This window comes from Amblyomma maculatum, chromosome 6, assembly GCF_055883805.1.
Source record: "Amblyomma maculatum isolate TAMU_Amacu chromosome 6, ASM5588380v1, whole genome shotgun sequence".
Lineage (NCBI taxonomy): Eukaryota > Metazoa > Arthropoda > Arachnida > Ixodida > Ixodidae > Amblyomma > Amblyomma maculatum.
In genome coordinates this window covers 68684573-68702418 of record NC_139349.1, presented here as the reverse complement: position 1 = coordinate 68702418, position 17846 = coordinate 68684573, and the positions used below count along the sequence as shown (strand labels likewise).

General features: G+C 41.0%; 1 protein-coding gene across 1 annotated transcript; it reads left to right on the top strand.

The window, feature by feature from the left end:
• Positions 1 to 134: 134 nt before the first annotated feature.
• On the top strand, positions 135 to 17312 carry PTPMT1 (protein tyrosine phosphatase, mitochondrial 1). Its single transcript, XM_084606892.1, has 4 exons — positions 135 to 401; positions 707 to 787; positions 3834 to 4025; positions 10097 to 17312. The coding sequence occupies exons 1-4, from the start codon at positions 249 to 251 to the stop codon at positions 10262 to 10264; spliced, it is 594 nt and encodes a 197-aa protein (XP_084463018.1). The 5' UTR covers positions 135 to 248; the 3' UTR covers positions 10265 to 17312.
• The last annotated feature ends 534 nt before the right edge of the window (positions 17313 to 17846 follow it).

Here is a 17846-nt window from a genome sequence, read left to right as displayed (position 1 = left end):
AAATCCAAAAATAATATCCAGCAGACCACTCTAGGGGTACTGGAAGGCAAACTAAATAAGTACCAACATTCCTACCAACTAGCGCAACGCGCGTCACGTCGGACGTTGGCGCGTCATTATGGTCACGTGACAAACTGCGTATCCCATCGTGCCCTACGCACGGATGAAGCCCTAAAGCAGACTACACGGAAACGCTACTTTTCTCTTTCTGCACTGGGCCTCTGCCGGTGCATTGGATTGGTTCTCGCATGAAATTTCACGGAATGTTTTCGAGGGTTACGTTTTACCCCTCGTTAATCTATAATGTCGTCATGGAGCGTGTGTCAACGAGGCGCTGGTACGACCGCATCGACGATACGGTTATCCTCGGAGCGCTGCCTTTCCGGAGCATCACACCAAAGGTGCGTGTCTTTGCTTTGTTACGCGACCGCATTTGTGTTTGTGCACGTCTAAACATTTATATCAACGATGAGTGTTGAAACCACGCGGCCTGATTTAAGCTTTAAGACGAGAAGAGTATTGCATCGCGCATCGCTGCGCATGCTTGTTCAACGTTCGTTTCTAGTTTCACTCGTACTTTTCTGCCTACGGTGGTTGTTAGCATGTAAATATATAGCGTTACATAGTATTCTACATTAGTGCAGTTTAACTTATTAATCAGCCTGTCAAGTTTGCGAACTGTATGCGCGCCATCTCCCTCTTTCAGTTGCTGGAAGAAGAAAACGTGCGAGGGGTCGTGTCAATGAACGAAGACTTCGAGCTGCGTTATTGGGTCACGAGCAAGGAAGTAAGCACTCTGTTTCGCTGGCGATCTCGTCTGGCGCATAGCAAGTTATAAACGTTTGCTCTCGCGTCCAAAAAAAAAAAAAAAAAAAAAGAAAAACAATATATTTGTTTTGTTCTTGTGCTGGGATAATTTTTCATCTTAGAAAATAGAAAAAAAAAAAAATTAATTGGCACATATATTCCCAACCAGCCAACCATAAACAATGCTCTACATACAATTTCACATGCACGTATATAATTGGCCTTAGATCCATATATATGCATTTTAATGAATGCCCGCTGTAAATGTAGAGAGACGGTCAGTTAATTGTTAAACTACCACGGCAAAAACAATTTCAAGATGCAGACGTATACATCTGCACATAAAATTTCACATGCACATATGTAATTGGCCTTTCAAGATGCAGACATTTTCAAGATGCAGACATTTCAAGATTGCATCTTGAAATTGGTTTTGCCGTGGTAGTTAACCTTAACTGACCGTCTTCTCCACATTTACAGCAGGCATCCATTACAATGCATATATATGGATCTAAGGCCAATTACATATGTTCATGTGAAATTGTATGTAGAGCATTGTTTCTGGTTGGCTGGTTGGGTATATATGTGCTAATTAATTTTTCTTTTCTTTTTTATGAAATGCAAAATTATTTGCACCAGTATATATAACCAGTTGAGAATATTTATAGTTCTTAATTTTGATTGCATGTCTGATCTTTCTTTGCAATAAGTGCAGCTGGTCTGCATGAATAACTCCTAGTTGGATATGGGTTTGTATATCAAGAAAAGATAATCCTATTTGATGTGATATCTTACCATTTTATGAAAGTGCATCAAGTAGAATATGTTTTATTCTTTTTCTTTTTTTGTCTCGGAATATGGGAGAAAGAGAGCTTGACTGTGTGTGAGCATGTGAGCAGTGTTTCAGAATATCATAGTTTCGAAGGTAGCATGACATTCATTAAAATGCATGATATATGGATAAGCTTATACATATATACTGGAAGATCTAAGGTCAGTGTGTGATTCTAGATGTTTGGTTGTTATATATACATGAATTACTACAAGAAACTAATGAAAACTACAGAAGGAATTAAAGCAAAGCAAATAGTATGGTATAGAAAACACCAGTCTATCTCATGACCGCTTTCTGTTTTCAATTAAATTTTATTTCTGATAGGAAAATTTAACAACATAAAGGGAATAGAACTTGGTTTTACAATATATGCATGTGGTTTTCTCGGGAAAAGGCTGTATGTCACAAGAGGTGGAAAATAGCAGTTCATCGAATTCACCAAATCACATGTTTGGTATCAAGGGAGAAAGCTGGGCTAGTTGATGTTTCATGATTAATTAGACACTAGCGCATAGCACAGGGATGAACAAATTTATAAAGACAGGATGAGCACAATAATGCATTTTTTTTTGGTATTTCACAGCACAAAGTTTACAACTTTATGAAACCTGAATCTTTTTTCACTTATTATGCAAACATAAACATTTTGTTGGAAGCAACACAGAAGGCTTCTTTTGGCTTTTGGAATTTCGCAACAAAAAAAAAAAAAGCTGCAGTCTTAATTCAGAAGTTGTGTGTTATTTAAGTGGGATGCTCTTAGGATGATAATAGGGTAAGAAGGAACAAGAACCTGGAGGCTGAAATTTTTCTTAGCATTCATCAGTTCTTCCTACTGCCAGCAGGAAAGGTTTTCACTTCCAGATGGGCAGGTTTATTAATAGTTGCATGTTCAGATTTTCTGGAATTCGAAAATTCTGCAAAATAGCCAGATTTGAATCTTGTTAGAAAGGAACAATCATTTCCAGTTTTCTTATAAATTTTACTTTGGTATTTGGTAACACTTTTGGTATTTGGTAATTCTAGAGCAACAATAAAGTTACAGTGTATTGCTTTAAATTAAAAAGATTGGAATACCTGATGCAGGCCGTATTTTGTTTTGCTGCCATTACAATTGCTATATTGTCCCATCATGTATAAAAATTTAACTGGAGTAGGGAATGTGTAGGTGTCAATGAGCTTCCAGAAGGCATTTTTTTTCCCTGCTCTCGCAGCATTGCTTATGTACCGTGTGATGTTGAAGCAAATCTGATTCTGAAAATTGACATGGGACCTCCATTAAAATCGTTATCTGAGCATGTCCATATATAATTTCAGAGTGCCCTGCTATTACTAAATAAAGTTGTACTTAAGGCATAATGTAAGCTTCTTCACGGAACATGGTGCAAATGGGTCCATATCTTTAAACCGGCATAGCAGCCAAGGTTCCATCTGGTGGTTATTTTTGGAAAGAAGGAATGTTTACAACTATTGGTAGCAGGATGTGTGAGGTAACCTGTTAAAGTGGTGATGTCTTGTGACTCTAGACTGAAAACGGATTGACTAATGTCAGAATATGCACAGCCAAGAAATTTTAATCTTTGTAACTTCTTTGGGCTCTTGGGGTAGTGGTGTTATATTTTTATTTATTTTGTTGAAGATATCTAAGAATAATGCCACTAAGTGTAACGTCAACTCTAGGTCATCAAATTTGTTAGAATTTTCTGGCAGTTTTCTTTGCAAATGGCTCTCTGATCACCGAGCCATGCTCTAACGATGATCTTACTAACACATATAGTATGAAAAGCATTTAAATGACAAACATTAGTGTGTATGGAGACATTCCTGCAATAAGCTGAAGTGCAGATGGTATTATCAGCAGTTAAATTAGGCCGTTAATAGGTGGGGTCAGCATAGGCAGACAAGTAATTTGATGATCCTAAGGTAGTTTATTACAAAGTTTCTTGGAAATGAAATGGAATGCAGTAATATGCAGTGTGAATGACAAGATAATGACATAGTAGTGTGAAAAATAAATGCCCAAGTTCCAGATACGAGATGGCATGCATTCTGAATCCATCTGTGTCAATATAACTGGAAAACCGGGTGAAGAGGCAATGGTGCAGTAAATTCGTGGCCAAGTACATGCATGCTGTAAATGTGTGCTGCGGACTGCACTAGTATATGCTTTAATTCAGAAAAACTCTCAATCCAGGAATGGGAGAAATGTGGTGTCAAGTTCCTCCAGCTGAGTACCACGGACATCTTTGAGACTCCTTGCCAGGAGAAGCTGCAGCGTGGTGTGCAGTTCATTCAGAGCTTTGAAGGCACTGGCCAGTCTGTCTATGTGCACTGCAAAGCTGGTAGGACGCGCAGTGCGACGCTCGTCGGCTGCTACTTGATGCAGGTTTGTGTGCACTCACTCCGGACATTATTGTTAAGCCACTTAGCTTTGACAGTGCTGCCAGTTGGCATCCTTGCACGCCAGCACAGCATCTGTGAATGCATTGTGCTAGTGAGGTTGCGTGTGATGGCCTTAATTCCTGGCTGAGTTGCTTCAGAGGAAAGGAAAAACAACAACATTCACACAGATTTGCATTTTGAAGAGCCCTAGATGGTAAAACTAATTTGTAGCCTCCCACTAAGGCGCATCTCCTTGCATTTATGTGCACCCCTGCGCAAAAGTGGAGAGACCACATGAACCGCTGCAATTATTATTTTTCTGTAAAAAAAGATTCACCTGACAAATTTGCTTGGGCAAGGTGGCAAGCATATTGTGAGCACTGTGTGGCGCTTCATCTTCCACACGGCTGAACGTGCTCATCTTCATCCTGCTCCCTCTTGTAGCTACCCATCGTCATCGCGGAGTGTGTTTGGCTGCAGTGTGCGACCAAGGATCAGGTCTGCAATAAAGCCTGATTCCCCAAGTCCGACCTTCGCGTTACCTTACACGTGGTGGAGGTGCTGGGTACCTTACAATATTAGTGAGGCTACCCTATGCATAACTTAGAAATAATCGCTTCACTATCAGAAAAAGTTGGCTTGCAGTTTTACCAAAACGCGTGGCCTCTCCACTTTTTCGCACAAGTGTACATAGCTTTGGTGGAGGAAGACTCTTAAATCAATTGCCATTGTGCTTATGCAAGTTTAGTGAAAGTTTCTATTGTGATACAGTATTATTTATTTATTTCCAGCGCTGCCCAAGCAGGAGAGGGGTTACATGTTCTGCAATAACAGTTCAGCAAACATATTTTCATTGGTGCATTCAACAATAAATTGAGGCAAACGATTCCACTGATGTGTTATGAGGGGAAAGTATGAATTCTGGTAAAGTTTGGTACTGGCGAAATATGGGCTTACTACTTAGGAGTGGTTCAGTCTACTAGATATCTGGGGTGCAGTAAAAAATATAGGTATCATGTGACAAACCAGATTTGTTGTTGAACGGTAATCAGAAAAGATAAATCTGGCTGAAAGATGCTGGATGTGCTCTAGTTTGATAATGTCCTATGTGCCGATAGCATAAACCGATAGTTAGAAATAAGTGTTTTTATACTGCACAAGTGAATGAAGAACGGCCTTGAGAGTCCCAAGCTGCCAGTGGTCTCTGCTGCTAGTGAGCTGCGTCTCAGATAAAGCTGTAGAGGAAGAATTCATATATAGCAGTGGAAATAAGGACATGTCCCTCAAGTGGTACAAAGGCAAAATAGGATGCATTGAACATGTGCCCAGTGCACGTTTACTAATCTTTCTCAAGTGGGCCTACTACCTACCTTTCAGTTGCTGTACTGAGGTGGTTAAGGCTGTGACTTGAGTGTGCACAAAAAATCTCGTACTTGGATTCGACAATGAAAAGAGGCTGTATGCAGAGATCAAGTAAGCTTTGTGGGATAAAAAAAAATCCGGAATAATCTCGGATTGATAAGCCTTTATCCTTATTTTAAGTATCTCGTGTTGAAAGTGAGCATTTAAAATAAAGTAAGTAAACTGAAAATACTAGCTTGGGTCTACTTGCGGACAAATTTCTATAGCTGTGCAGCCAAAGCTACAGAACCGAAATGCACCAGTTCATTGCGCCGCAGCATATAGTTCCTCCAGAAATTTCATGGATGGTGCTCTGGGGTATCATGTTAGGTAAATATCGACCTTATTATTGCATCAAGACTATGCTGCAGCTGAAGCCGGTACAACGTTAGTGTAGAACATTATAACGTCAGTGCAATACGTCATATAAATGCCGACGGCTGCGCAAACTGTCGGGAATCCGACGAAGCGTACGTGTGCTAAGCTGCAGCGTCTACCTGCCAGTTTCCACACGCTACTGCAGTGCACTTGTTTCAAAATAGTGTCGGCTATTCATTAACTGCGAATTCAGTGCTCTAAAAAGCACATTTCTGTGTTGTTGGCAGCTTGAAAACTATTACTTCAGCTAAAGGCAGAACTGAACTGGCAAGATATGCCAGAACTATTTGGTGTAGTAACACCGTGAAGAAAGCCTTGCCCTCATAGCCTTGGTTGCACAGCTTCAAAAAGTTGTCTACGAGTATAGTATAATTATTTGCATATCCCACTGTGCTTGAAAACAGTCATAGCATCACATACTTTAGCAGCAGTTAAAAAGATTAAAGTTCTCAACTTAAAAGTATATCGCCCATGACATGTGCCTTCGTACTTGAAGGTGTAGGCCCATAGGTTAGTTTTAAATATAAGTCCCAAGTTTCATTGCCCTTCAAGCCATTGGAAAGCAAACTACAATTGGTCCACATTCTGCAAGGAACACAAATAATCTGGATTGCATGGGCCTCTTTTAGTGTCTGTGCAGTTACTATGTCAAGGCTCCTTCTGCACTCATTGTGTGCATGTGTGAAGGATGTCTCCTATTCTGGTCCCATCCCCCCACACAGACAAGGAAAAGCTGCTGCTGCCTGTAGTTAGTTTCCTCCTTTTGAGCTTTGAGGAAGTGCATATGTCACCAGTGACACTTATGCATGACAATTTCCTCCTCTAAGAATCGATCATCAGTTTGCCTGGCCTTTATCATCCATCATGTGCGTCGTCTGCACAACTTTCTTGTTTGTTTGTTTTGTTATTATCTTCACTGGCTTCAAGATTGCACTACATACTTATCCTAATGTTCCATCAAGTAGAAAAGGTCCTAAAACGGATATGCTGCAAAAAGGCTTATTCAAACAAGGAAATAATTACAATTTGTTCTCCTAACCACAGCAACATCGCTCTAAAGGAGAGAAGGAAAGCTATATGCCTTTTCCTGAATTTGATCTCTGGTGACTATCCTGGTGAATTCTATTGACAGAACAATTGCCTAGAAAGTTGGAGTCCAGGGTTTATCTGTGAAGGTTTAACGAAATTGTGCAGTTTTTTTTTTTTCTTAGTAGATGGCAGCGCTCTTGTGGATGGTAATTAATCACTGCTTTTCTTTGAAATCGACTGCACTTATGATGATTCTCCTCAGAACAGGCAATAAAAAAATACTAATTGCATTAACATAGATTCAAGACACCCCCCTCTTTTATTTAGCAACTTGATGCTCCAGTGAGACGTGGGTTTCGCACACTTTACAATACAATTTGAACTTTATAAATAAATTCTAGAGTTTACTATTGTTTAATATCCTGGAGTGGCACTTGGACTCCTTTGAAGTACAGCTGACACAGCTGGAACTGAAGCTCAATCTTCCAGCTCTTCGTAGTCAAATATGTGAATGCTATGGATACATGTGAACTGCTGTGAATGCTCATGCTCTTCATTTTCTGATAGATGTTTAATACAGCATTCAGAATGCATGTAGTTTACGGTTGAGGCAACTAAAGTGTGCTATACTGCCTGTCGTTACAAATTTCACAATGAAAATGTTTGTCAAGAAGAATGAAACCACTTGTATTTCAGCTGCCACTGTAGCGTGTTTAGTGAAATGTGATGGATCGTAAATATATATGGTATCACTTTCGCTTTTCGTGAAACAAAGCAGTAAAGTATTTTGTCTGCGTTAATTGGGTTCTCAGATTAAAGTGTCTTCTTTCTTTCGTCTTAATTTTTCAGAGTTATTGGGTTTGCAAGTTTGTCTGGTGAAGGCTTACCAGAAGCCACATTAAAGGGCAGGAATTTTAAAACACATTGAATTGACTATCACATTTATTTCTTGGACCTCCTTGGTATAGCTGCAGTGAATAGTTTTTCAAAATAATGAGGAGCGCGGTTATAAAACAACAACAATGAGGAGACCAGAAATAGGTTTTAACTAAAGTATGACATCATGTATGCTGTCAAGACTTACCGTGTGCATGTTGATTGGCTCAGCTGATGACAGTAAAGGAACAGCTTTGATCATTATTTCTCTCAAATGACCAAAAACAAGCTTGAGTTTTTGGTTTTCTCTCGGCAAGCGCAGAGCAGATATCAACAGGCGTGTAGTTCTTCATGTCATACATGCAGTGTTGACCATGGGGATCGTCTCTATTCAGTCCACGAAATGGGAAAAATCAAGCACCTGCCCAGTTGCAAAATTTGGCGCTGAGGGTCAGACGACTCCGAAGAACCTACCATGAAAGTTCTGTTAAGAGGCACGGGGGTCAAAAAACATGTTGCACTTTAACATTGTAACTTTCTCATCGTATGGGTGTGAACGCTGAGATTGAAAGGTGCAGCATGCAACTTTGTGCAAAACTGACACAGCTCATGTCAACCCAAGGATGCATGCATGAGCTATGCTAACGACTACCTTGCTGATCTCTTGTGGCTTGCACATTCGGCTGTAATTAGGAGTATAAGTGGAACCAAAAGTAGATACAACACAACTCTGAGGTCAAAGTGCATTGATATGTGTTGTGAAAAGACATTGCTTCAGTAGCCAATCTGCATCCAGGCACGTGCTGCACCCGCAAATTTCCAATCTCTTGCACTCACAAGTGCACTTGCATTATGAGACCGTGTCCACTTTTGGCACAGTCTTTCTGCATACTGTAGGTGATGCAGATAATTTGAAATCTGGTGGAGTAACACATGGAATGTTGCACAGCCATTTAGTGATATTTTATGCTCTAACTGAAAATTCCTCCAGCTAGACCCCGAATTCTGAATTGCAGTGCCTTTTCTTGTGTAGCAGCATGAAAACTTGGTCAGTTTTGAAAAAAAAAAAAAAAAAAAAAAAAAAAGTGAGAGAATTCTGGTTGTTAATATTCCTTAAAACCCTGTAAGATTGGATTGCAAAACATTTACTTCGTCGCTCAAGCAGGTCTAAGCAGAGACGTACTAGATCGCCGCTAGTTCATGGCTGGCGGCGACCTTATTAGCCCGCTCGATGGCCCGTAGTTGAATCTTCGGGTCCGAGCTGACCAGCACGGCTTCCCACTGCTCGGGAGAAGGGAGCTGCATTAATTCCACCGCAGGTGGATCATTTGCGCAGTTCCAGAGAATGTGATCGTATGTCGCTCTTTTGCCGCATTTACTGTAGTTTGGGTTGTACTGGCCTGGGTACACCAGGGCAAGCACCACCTGACTTAGGAGGGAGCGTGTTTGTAGTCGGCGCTAGGTAACTTCCTGCGCCTTGGAGGGAGGAGGGGGGGATATGTGCACCTTTCCAGCCTGAAGTGATGGGTAATGTTATGAAAAGAAATTAACCCGTCCCTTGTGAAATTCGGGTCGAAGGGCACGCTGGCTGCCCGGTCGACAAAACCTCGGGCTTGCGCGTGAGCCGCCTCATTCCCCGGATTAGACGAGTGGGCCGGGACCCAGATTAGCTCAATTTCCCTAATCGGAGCAGGGGTGCTTTGGAGGATGCGGAGGGATCGTAGACGTGATGCGGCCCCTCGCGAAATTGCGAATGGCTGTTTTAGAATCACTGAATATAAAACTCTGTAAGAGTTTTGTTTTCGACTATTTAAACCCCCCCCTCTCTCCCACAGTTAACATGAATAAGGGGGAATTCTCCAAATAGAGCATCGTTACAACTGTTGAATTTTCAGGTTTAGTTGGATTAGTAAACAGTCGAATGTAAATGAGATAAATGATGCCTAAATGACTGTGTTGTGTATAGGTGCAGATGCAAATGTGGACACTGCGTTATTTGCATTTCCAGAGATTTAACAACAAACACGTTTGGACTTGGCCGAGTACATTTACTGCATTTGCTGCTATTCAGACATTTATTGCTTCCAGGCGAAAATCGTAACTGGTCTAAATGGTTTAAGTAACAATGCCCAGTTGATACCAGTTAGACCCCAGTTGAATCTCATTTGGGTCCAACTGGGATCTAACTGGTATCAACTGGGAATCGTTCCTTAAACCATTTAGACCAGTTACGATTTTCGCCTGGGCTGGTGGCTATAAATGCAGAAAGTCATAAATTGTTGGGAAGAGTCCCTGTTTACAGCAAGGATTAAAATGATACCACTGCACTAGCAGTAAGTGCAGATGACTGATGCAGTTCTTCAAACGTGTCCTATCATTGGCTCCCTTCAGAGGTACCAGTGGACACCACAGAAGACGGTGGACCTTCTCCGGCAGAAGCGGCCCCACATACTGCTGCATTACGCTCAGTGGGAGGCTCTGCACACCTACTTTAATAAGAATGTGGCTGCCACCATGGAGTCGGGTGAACCTCCCATCGTCGGCAGCACTCCCGGATAATTGCATTTTCCTGTCCCTCAACTGTCAGCCCTTTTGTGTTTTGCGAGTGCCTCTAGAAGCCAACGATGCTGGAAGGATGTAGTACAGTGGCACCACTGAGCAGTGGTGCAGCTTTTGTCAGCCTTCATGGTTCTTGTATTTATTTTGTTGCCGAACTCGGTTTTTGAAGGCTAAGAAATGTTTTGCTACCTCCTTGCTTTGTGGCCCTATTAGTTCCATGGTGCCATACGACAGCCTGGTCTTATGGGCAATGACCACGAAGTCGTTAGCACAACCTTAGCTGCCGGAAGCCCATTCTCAGTCCTGGAAGTAAGTTTAAAAAATGCTCCCAGTCCTGTTGTGTGTAGTGGATTGGATTGGAGCTGGGCAAACCATCAGCAAATGCACAATTCCTCCTTCCACTGTGCAGCATAAAGGTTTGCCAAGCTCATCCAAAGATGCTCCAGTGTCCATAAGAACTTCACTGCAGCAGTTTTGCGAAAAAAGGAAAACACTGGGGGACCTGACATAGTGCTGGAAAGATGTTCAAAGTGACGTCACACATGTAAATTCATCACTCCCATGAAAGTCGTCACAACATGGCCGGGCATTGCTTCCGTGTGGTGGTAACGGAGAAATGTGATGTGTGCTATACATGGCTTTCAGAAACAAGATTTTGACCACTGCCGACGCTTCTACACCAGGCTAGAAAAGTCTCGGTTGCATTAAAACTTGCCCATTTAGGGAGAAAGGCATCAAAGTCTTGTGAAATCAGTGCAGCTTTCAACCCTTTCACCACGGTCTGCACTGACCTCATTTGTTTCACTTTGCCAACTCTAGAGCGACCTGTCCATATAGAAAGTATAATTTAACAGTAGCTAGCATTGATATTGCATTGTCTACCCACAGGTGCTTTCATCCTAACGTGCACAGCGCCATCTACTGTTGTTTGATTTTTTTTAGGCATCACCACAATTTTTCTGTAATGTGTAATTCTTGAACAGTGATTTGCAGGAGGTCTGTCTGTGTAAGAACCTACTCAAAGTAAGCGACAGCAGTGCTGTACGGCACTGCTTAGGAACATGCACAGCTGGAATGGCAATAAAGGTTGGCTCAATGCGGAACAAGGAGGCCTGCCTGCCTTAGCTGGCAGCAATGCTGGCTTTGTGTGGTGCGAAAGTAGATAGAATGGGGAACGATAGAGCCAGTGCACGGACAGTGAAAAAAAAAAAAACATGCTGGCTGTTGCTTGCCCGAGGACTCTCTTACAACAGTGCATTTTGAACAGTGGTGACCACATTATTTGGAAATGCGAGTTTGTCACTATTGTGAACATGGAGCTAGATAGACAGAAGAGCTGACTCCGCTAAGCACATGCAGTTAGCGCCTCATCGGGTTGGAGCATCCGATAGGTGGTGTCGTAACGTAATCTGAGGCGCTGGTTAAAAGCTCCTACTGCCCTAGCCGTTGCTTCCTGCTGTATTTTATTGTGCAGCGACGTCGACATGTGACATGTCAACAGTCAATTTCTGCAAAGAGGGTGATGAAAGAAAGAAACTGGGCACAAAGGCGAGTCGGCAAGTGAAGGGAAGCGGGGGTTTAGTACAGGGAAAAACTGAGCACACGGCGCTAGCGTGGCATTAGTGTTGCACGCCTAATAACATGATAGCATTAAAGATCTCGTTTTCCAGAAAGTGTGACATGTTGTGAGCAAAAAATCACGGGCATGCCTCTGGTATGTCATAGCTGGCAGTTGACATGGTCATGCACTGATAAGCCATACGGCTGTGTGACGTCGCGAGACTACGTGACATGGCCAATTTGACAGGGGCTGCCAACTCGGGTTTCTCAATTCAGATGAGAGGGTGAAGGGAACCGAACCCTTTAGGACCCTTGCACCGAATCAGACATGCTGCCCCTAAGCCACGCTATCACGTTACCATAGCTTGATTTAGTGGGACTATATATCTGTGTGAAGTGGTCTTTCACGTAAAATGGTAGCTTACGACTGTATGGTAAAAGAGCATGTGTGAGGTAAGAGGCACAAATTAAACGATTAGTGATTAAGCGAGTCATAAAGTGCATGTATACTAACTATAGATCTGCAAGGGCAGCCAGGGACAGGTGTCGTTAATGATGTCACGTCATTCGCTTAAAGACGGAGCTTGAGCGTCTCTCTAATTTTGTGTGGCAGCATACTCAAGTCAGTACTTCTGTCTGTCTTACTTCATGGTTGTGGGTAACTGAGAGATGCTGGATGAAGCCCAACAGCTGCTTTGCTGCATATTTGTTCGCAGTTTTTTAATGCAAACAGCACGATTCATGTACATACTGTGCTGCTGTTACATATACTGTATGCTTGAACTGTTTTTTATTTGGGCAGTTATAGCGGAGTTTTATGACTTGGTATTTAGAACTCTTGAGTAACTAGTATGTCTGCATGAGTAAAAGGTGAACTTGGGCAATGTTCTGGGCTGTAAAAGGGATGTGAGGTAACTTGTATGCAGGTCTGCTGCATGGCTTGCTTTTTTTTCCCCCTTTGAAATGACCCTTGTGCGGTAGTAAATATTTGACGAAATACGGTATCGCTGCACACTTGACACTGTTTATGCAATGCATGATTTTTGTGTTGGTACATTGTGAAAATTGTTTGAACAAATGATTCAAGTCGCCATTATGCTAGTGTTGGGCACATATTTAGTACTGTTATATTTACTGACACTTCAACATTTTCAAGCTAGCTGTGGCTTACAGCTGAGACAGTTTGCGTTACATACTAGCAGTAGTGGCAAAGTATAAAAATTCACTTTGAATGATATCGAGGAGCAATTTCATTTGAGCAGAAAGTGGCTGATAGTGCATCTGTTCAGACTCCGTGAATATGGTAGTAGAAACAGCGACTTGATATTTCATTTGAATAATTATACTTTTTATGTTTCCAGAAATGCATAAAAACAAGATTTCTGGCCATTAGTGAGTGCCTGTAAAAAAAGCTATGCAGATCTGAACTTCTCTATTTTGCATGTAACTTGCATATGCATTGAATATCATAGCTGGACTTAATAGCTGTAGTATTAATTATGTTATGTGCTGCCTCTGCAAGGTAATTTTGCATTTAACAAAGACTTTTCACTTGTGTAATTATTTCAGTTAGTACAAGCATTAGATGTTGCTTAGTGCAATTAACACAGGAGATGGATTATATTGTCAAGTTACCATGTGAGGCAGCTTCCGCGCATCACACAGAGTCTGTAAAAAAAATTTCAGGAAAAAATATTATCCACCATGCTGTTCAAGATGTACACGGTAGCAAAAAGTTTGAAGAATTGTGTGTTCATACGATCTTGACACCTTTCTGTGAACTTTGTTTACTTTTTATTTGCAGCTAATGGCAATTCACGGTGGTTTTACACAAGTGAAAATTGCTGATTTTATATGCATTGTTTTCATATTTACTGTGATGCTTATTTGCCTGCATGACAGTGCAAAATAATTACAGCTCTGCAAAGGTGCAGTAGAGTGCACTTGTATAGGTAATTTACTAGAAGGCTTGCACTTCATTGCGAGAAGCCTGATTGCCACAATAATTCGTGATACGTTCTGTACACAAGTTACTCTGGAGATACCCTACTAAGCAGTCCCTCAAGTCTCCATTTTCGTAGTGTGCCATTTCACTTAACTGCTGTTACTAATGCAGTAAGGGCTAAAGCAAGCACAAAAAAGCTGTATGCAAATCATCGTCTTCCACTAGCATGTTTTGCACTGTTGTTGAATGTCTGAAGCCTGATGGTAAAGGCGATCTCAGCACATGAGAAAGCCGCGGTCCTTGGGGCACAGCTAATATTAACATCTGGGTCAGTTAGTGATGAATAACTATTATTCACAAATTTACAGCATAATGCTTGCATGTCCTGTACCCATCACTACATGGAACTTGGATACAAAGTTTGATGTGAACATATCCTTGGAAGCCTGGGCTTTCTGGGCATTGTTTGGTTGCCACTGCAAGCAAGCTGCTTAAAAAAAAAAAAAAAGTTTGGGACTTTCTGCCAGTATTCAAGTAATACTTTTCTGTAATTTTCTGGTAAATGTAGCAGAAAAAAGAGGGAGACATTTGTTAGATAAAAAAAAAAAAAAATGTTTTGCACTCTCTAGGAAGTTATCTTGAGCCCTTCTAATTTGGTCTTTCTCAGAACTCGGACTAGCTGTACAGTATAGACCAAATGGTAATTATTGCTTTTTGGTGACATCCAAATGTCATAAAATTTTGTGGTACTAATAGAATAATTGTTTTTGAATGTGGGTGCATTAGGTAGCATAATGTTGAGGTAATAATTTTTTAAATCTTTGATTCCTGAATAATTTTAGTGTTAAAAGGTTATTATTGTAAAGCATGAAAAGGTGAAGCAGAGTTGTGGGACATACACATCTAATGTCACTCTCTTGTCGCTTGGGTTTTGTTAGTTTATGTAGCAAAGACAAAGAAGTGGACTTACATGTTTTTATTTTACTTTAAATAAAGTTTAAATAAATTTTAAATACATTTTAAAGTATTTTAAATGTTTTATGTTTGAAATCCGGGTTTTGACGGAAACCTGTCTGGTCAGGGTATGTTCATTGAAGGAGAGGTTCAAGCACCGATCAGTTTTTCTAAATTGAGAACAAGGTACGGGGCCCAAACATAATTTTTAGAACGCCTGGTTGATGCTTGAACCTCTCCCGCCATCTTCTGTTTGTACAAGTTTGGGAAAGGAATCTCTCAAGGATTACCTCAAGGCTGGTGCAACTTTTTACAGTTGTAAAAGCTTGTTCACAGCTTGAAAGGTTTATTACAGTTGTACTTCTTACAAGTTGCAAAGAATTTGTGCCTAGTGTTGAACTTTCTGCTATTGCATGCTACAGCATCACTCATATCTACTGACTCTTTGGCTGAACCACACGAATGTTGTACACAATTAACGAATAATGTCCTACAGATAAGCCAATCACATGATTTATATTTTGGTGCTGAAACCCAGTCTTTAAAAAAAGTGTTGCATGCAGTGGGCTTCTGTGGTGCTGCGAGTTATATAAGCACAGAGTATTCCCAGGGCTCGGAGCTAACTTTTTTGTCTGAATTAGATAATCTGTTTAGGTGATGAAATGTGTGATGACACATCTTGTATGATCACTTTTTTTTCTTTTGTCCCACTGCCATTTCATAGCCAGCCTACTGTATTTTTATAGGTAGTATATATCCTTGACAGTACATTTATAAGGCACTAGAAGTGCTGTTATGAAAGTATGCAATAAGGAGCTAGCCTTTATTTTTTTTATTCTTTCATTCCTCACAACTGTGCAAAATGTGAAGATTGAATAGGAACAAAAGCAGTACCCAGTACTGCTCTGGCTTTGTGAGTAGTGTTTCAAAATCTGTTTGATTAAAGGGTAGTGTGGGCATTGTAGTAGTTAAATGCTCACATGGTGTGCAGTTTGAATTGTTCGCACCACAACTACGTTATTCACAACAAAATTGAATTCTGTCAGCATCAACCCTAAAATTCTTGGCTTGCAATCTGTCTGGATTTGGGGGGTGAACATCTCTATCATAGATACCTACTTTTATCACAGTTTAATGTAATACTTATAATTTTGTACTTGTTTTTGCATCAAAGTGAACGTGGCAATAAAATTCCTGACAGAACACGAAAATTATAATAAAGTTTGTTTAGAGTCAGCTTACCCAATACGATATAAACGAGGGCTAGACCTACCTGTTTTATAGATGATAAAAATTTTGTAATCCTTTTTGATATTGAAGCTTGCACTGGAGATTGGCAAATGATTATTCATAATGCCAAGTGATCCTGCATGCACCTATGCTTTAGAAGAATCCAGGTCCTGTTGAATATTGGAAAACTAACAAGTACAGTGATCATTCAGGGTACGCAAACTGCGAAAGTGTGTACATGCTAACCATGTTTAATAGGTTACAAGTTTACCAAAGAGGTCAGCCCCTTTCTGCATCACTTAAGAAAACATCGTTGCTGCAGCCTGTTCCATGTGCTGCTCGAGTTTGCGACAAAAGAGTGTTTAATGATGTGATAAGCATTCAACCAATGTAGCTAAGATGATGAAACATATTGAGCTATCAAACTATCTGATAATGATGGCCATAGTGCATGCTTATATACTAATATGCAGATAGTGAGCAGGTTCTGATGCATCCACTTCATTTAAACTGCCATTCCCTGCTCTGGAGAAACCATGAACTAAAGAGCCACTTTGTGAGGCAGATTGCTATGTGGCATTTGGACGAAGTTGGTGTAGAGCTTAGTGCATGTGGAGCGAGTGCTTGGTAGAAGTCGCTTTGTTGTATGCCCAGATACGGAGTATAGGTGTAGACTGCCAGCTTTGGGTAAATATTCCCCGATTGGCTTGACACTATCTTGTGGGTACACCTCCCTCTGTGTCATTCCAGCTAGCACTCCTGCATTCACATGAACTTGAAATCCAGTACTTGTGTACTGCAGATGAGTAGATATTGGTGGGCACCAGGATTTCTGAGCCCATCATTCCTCCATCATTGCTTGCATTCAGCTTTGTAGCGTTCTATTAACGAATGAAACTTGGCAAAACATGATTTGAGGCTTGTAGCAAGTGCTGACAATAGCTCACTTAATAGGTCTAAGCATGCTGAAGGAAGCTTACCTGAGCAAAGACAGTGGTACCTGTATTGTGTAAGTAGATTTGATTTATCTGAAAACAAAGAGACTTGGCAGCTCATTCTTGGCCAACTGAGTAACCTGTCCCTACTTCTTTTGAAAGGTTTCCATTTTTGAGGGCTATGTGCAGATGCTGTTCTTGCCTCTTTCCACTGACTTCATCCAAAGCTGTGTGTGTAATACTTAATGCACCTTTTTTCTGTGATAAAAACATAGCTATTCTATTTTAATGCGGTGACTTTCCCAGTCCTGTTGAACCCGGTGATGAATTGTGTACAAGCACGCAGTCTTTCCCTTTTGCACAGAGAATGGCAACAGAGCATCTCCTCAATGTGACTTCAGGAATAAATATACTTCTAACGGCACTGTGTGGTGTAAATTTTATCGTTTCTACCTCAAAATGTCTCCTAAAATGCAGCAAAATCTGCGTTGTAGTCAGTTATAAACTCTGCGTAATGCCACAAACTTAATGGGATGCAGATTCGTGGAAAAGGATTTATTCCTGCACTGCATCGCCAGCAGCTGACTCATATCATTCCAATGAATGAACTAACATGAACATGTTTCTATGCTTTTCATGCATCTTTGGTTGGCCACACAGAAAAAGCTTCCATGTACTCTCATCCCATGCACATGATCTGACCTAGTTTGTCAGACTTGTGTGGTTGTAAAAACCATTAAGCTTCAATATTTGCAACAGATGTTTGGTTTGGTTTCGTTTTTAAGGTTTAACGTCCCCAAGTGACTCGGGTTACGAGAGATGCCGTAGTGGAGGACTCCGGTAATTTCGATCACCTGGGGTTTTTTAACGTGCACCGACATTTCACAGCACACTGGTGCCTTGCTTTTCGCCTCCATCGAAAAGCAGCCACCAAGGCCGGGATGCGATCCCGCATCCT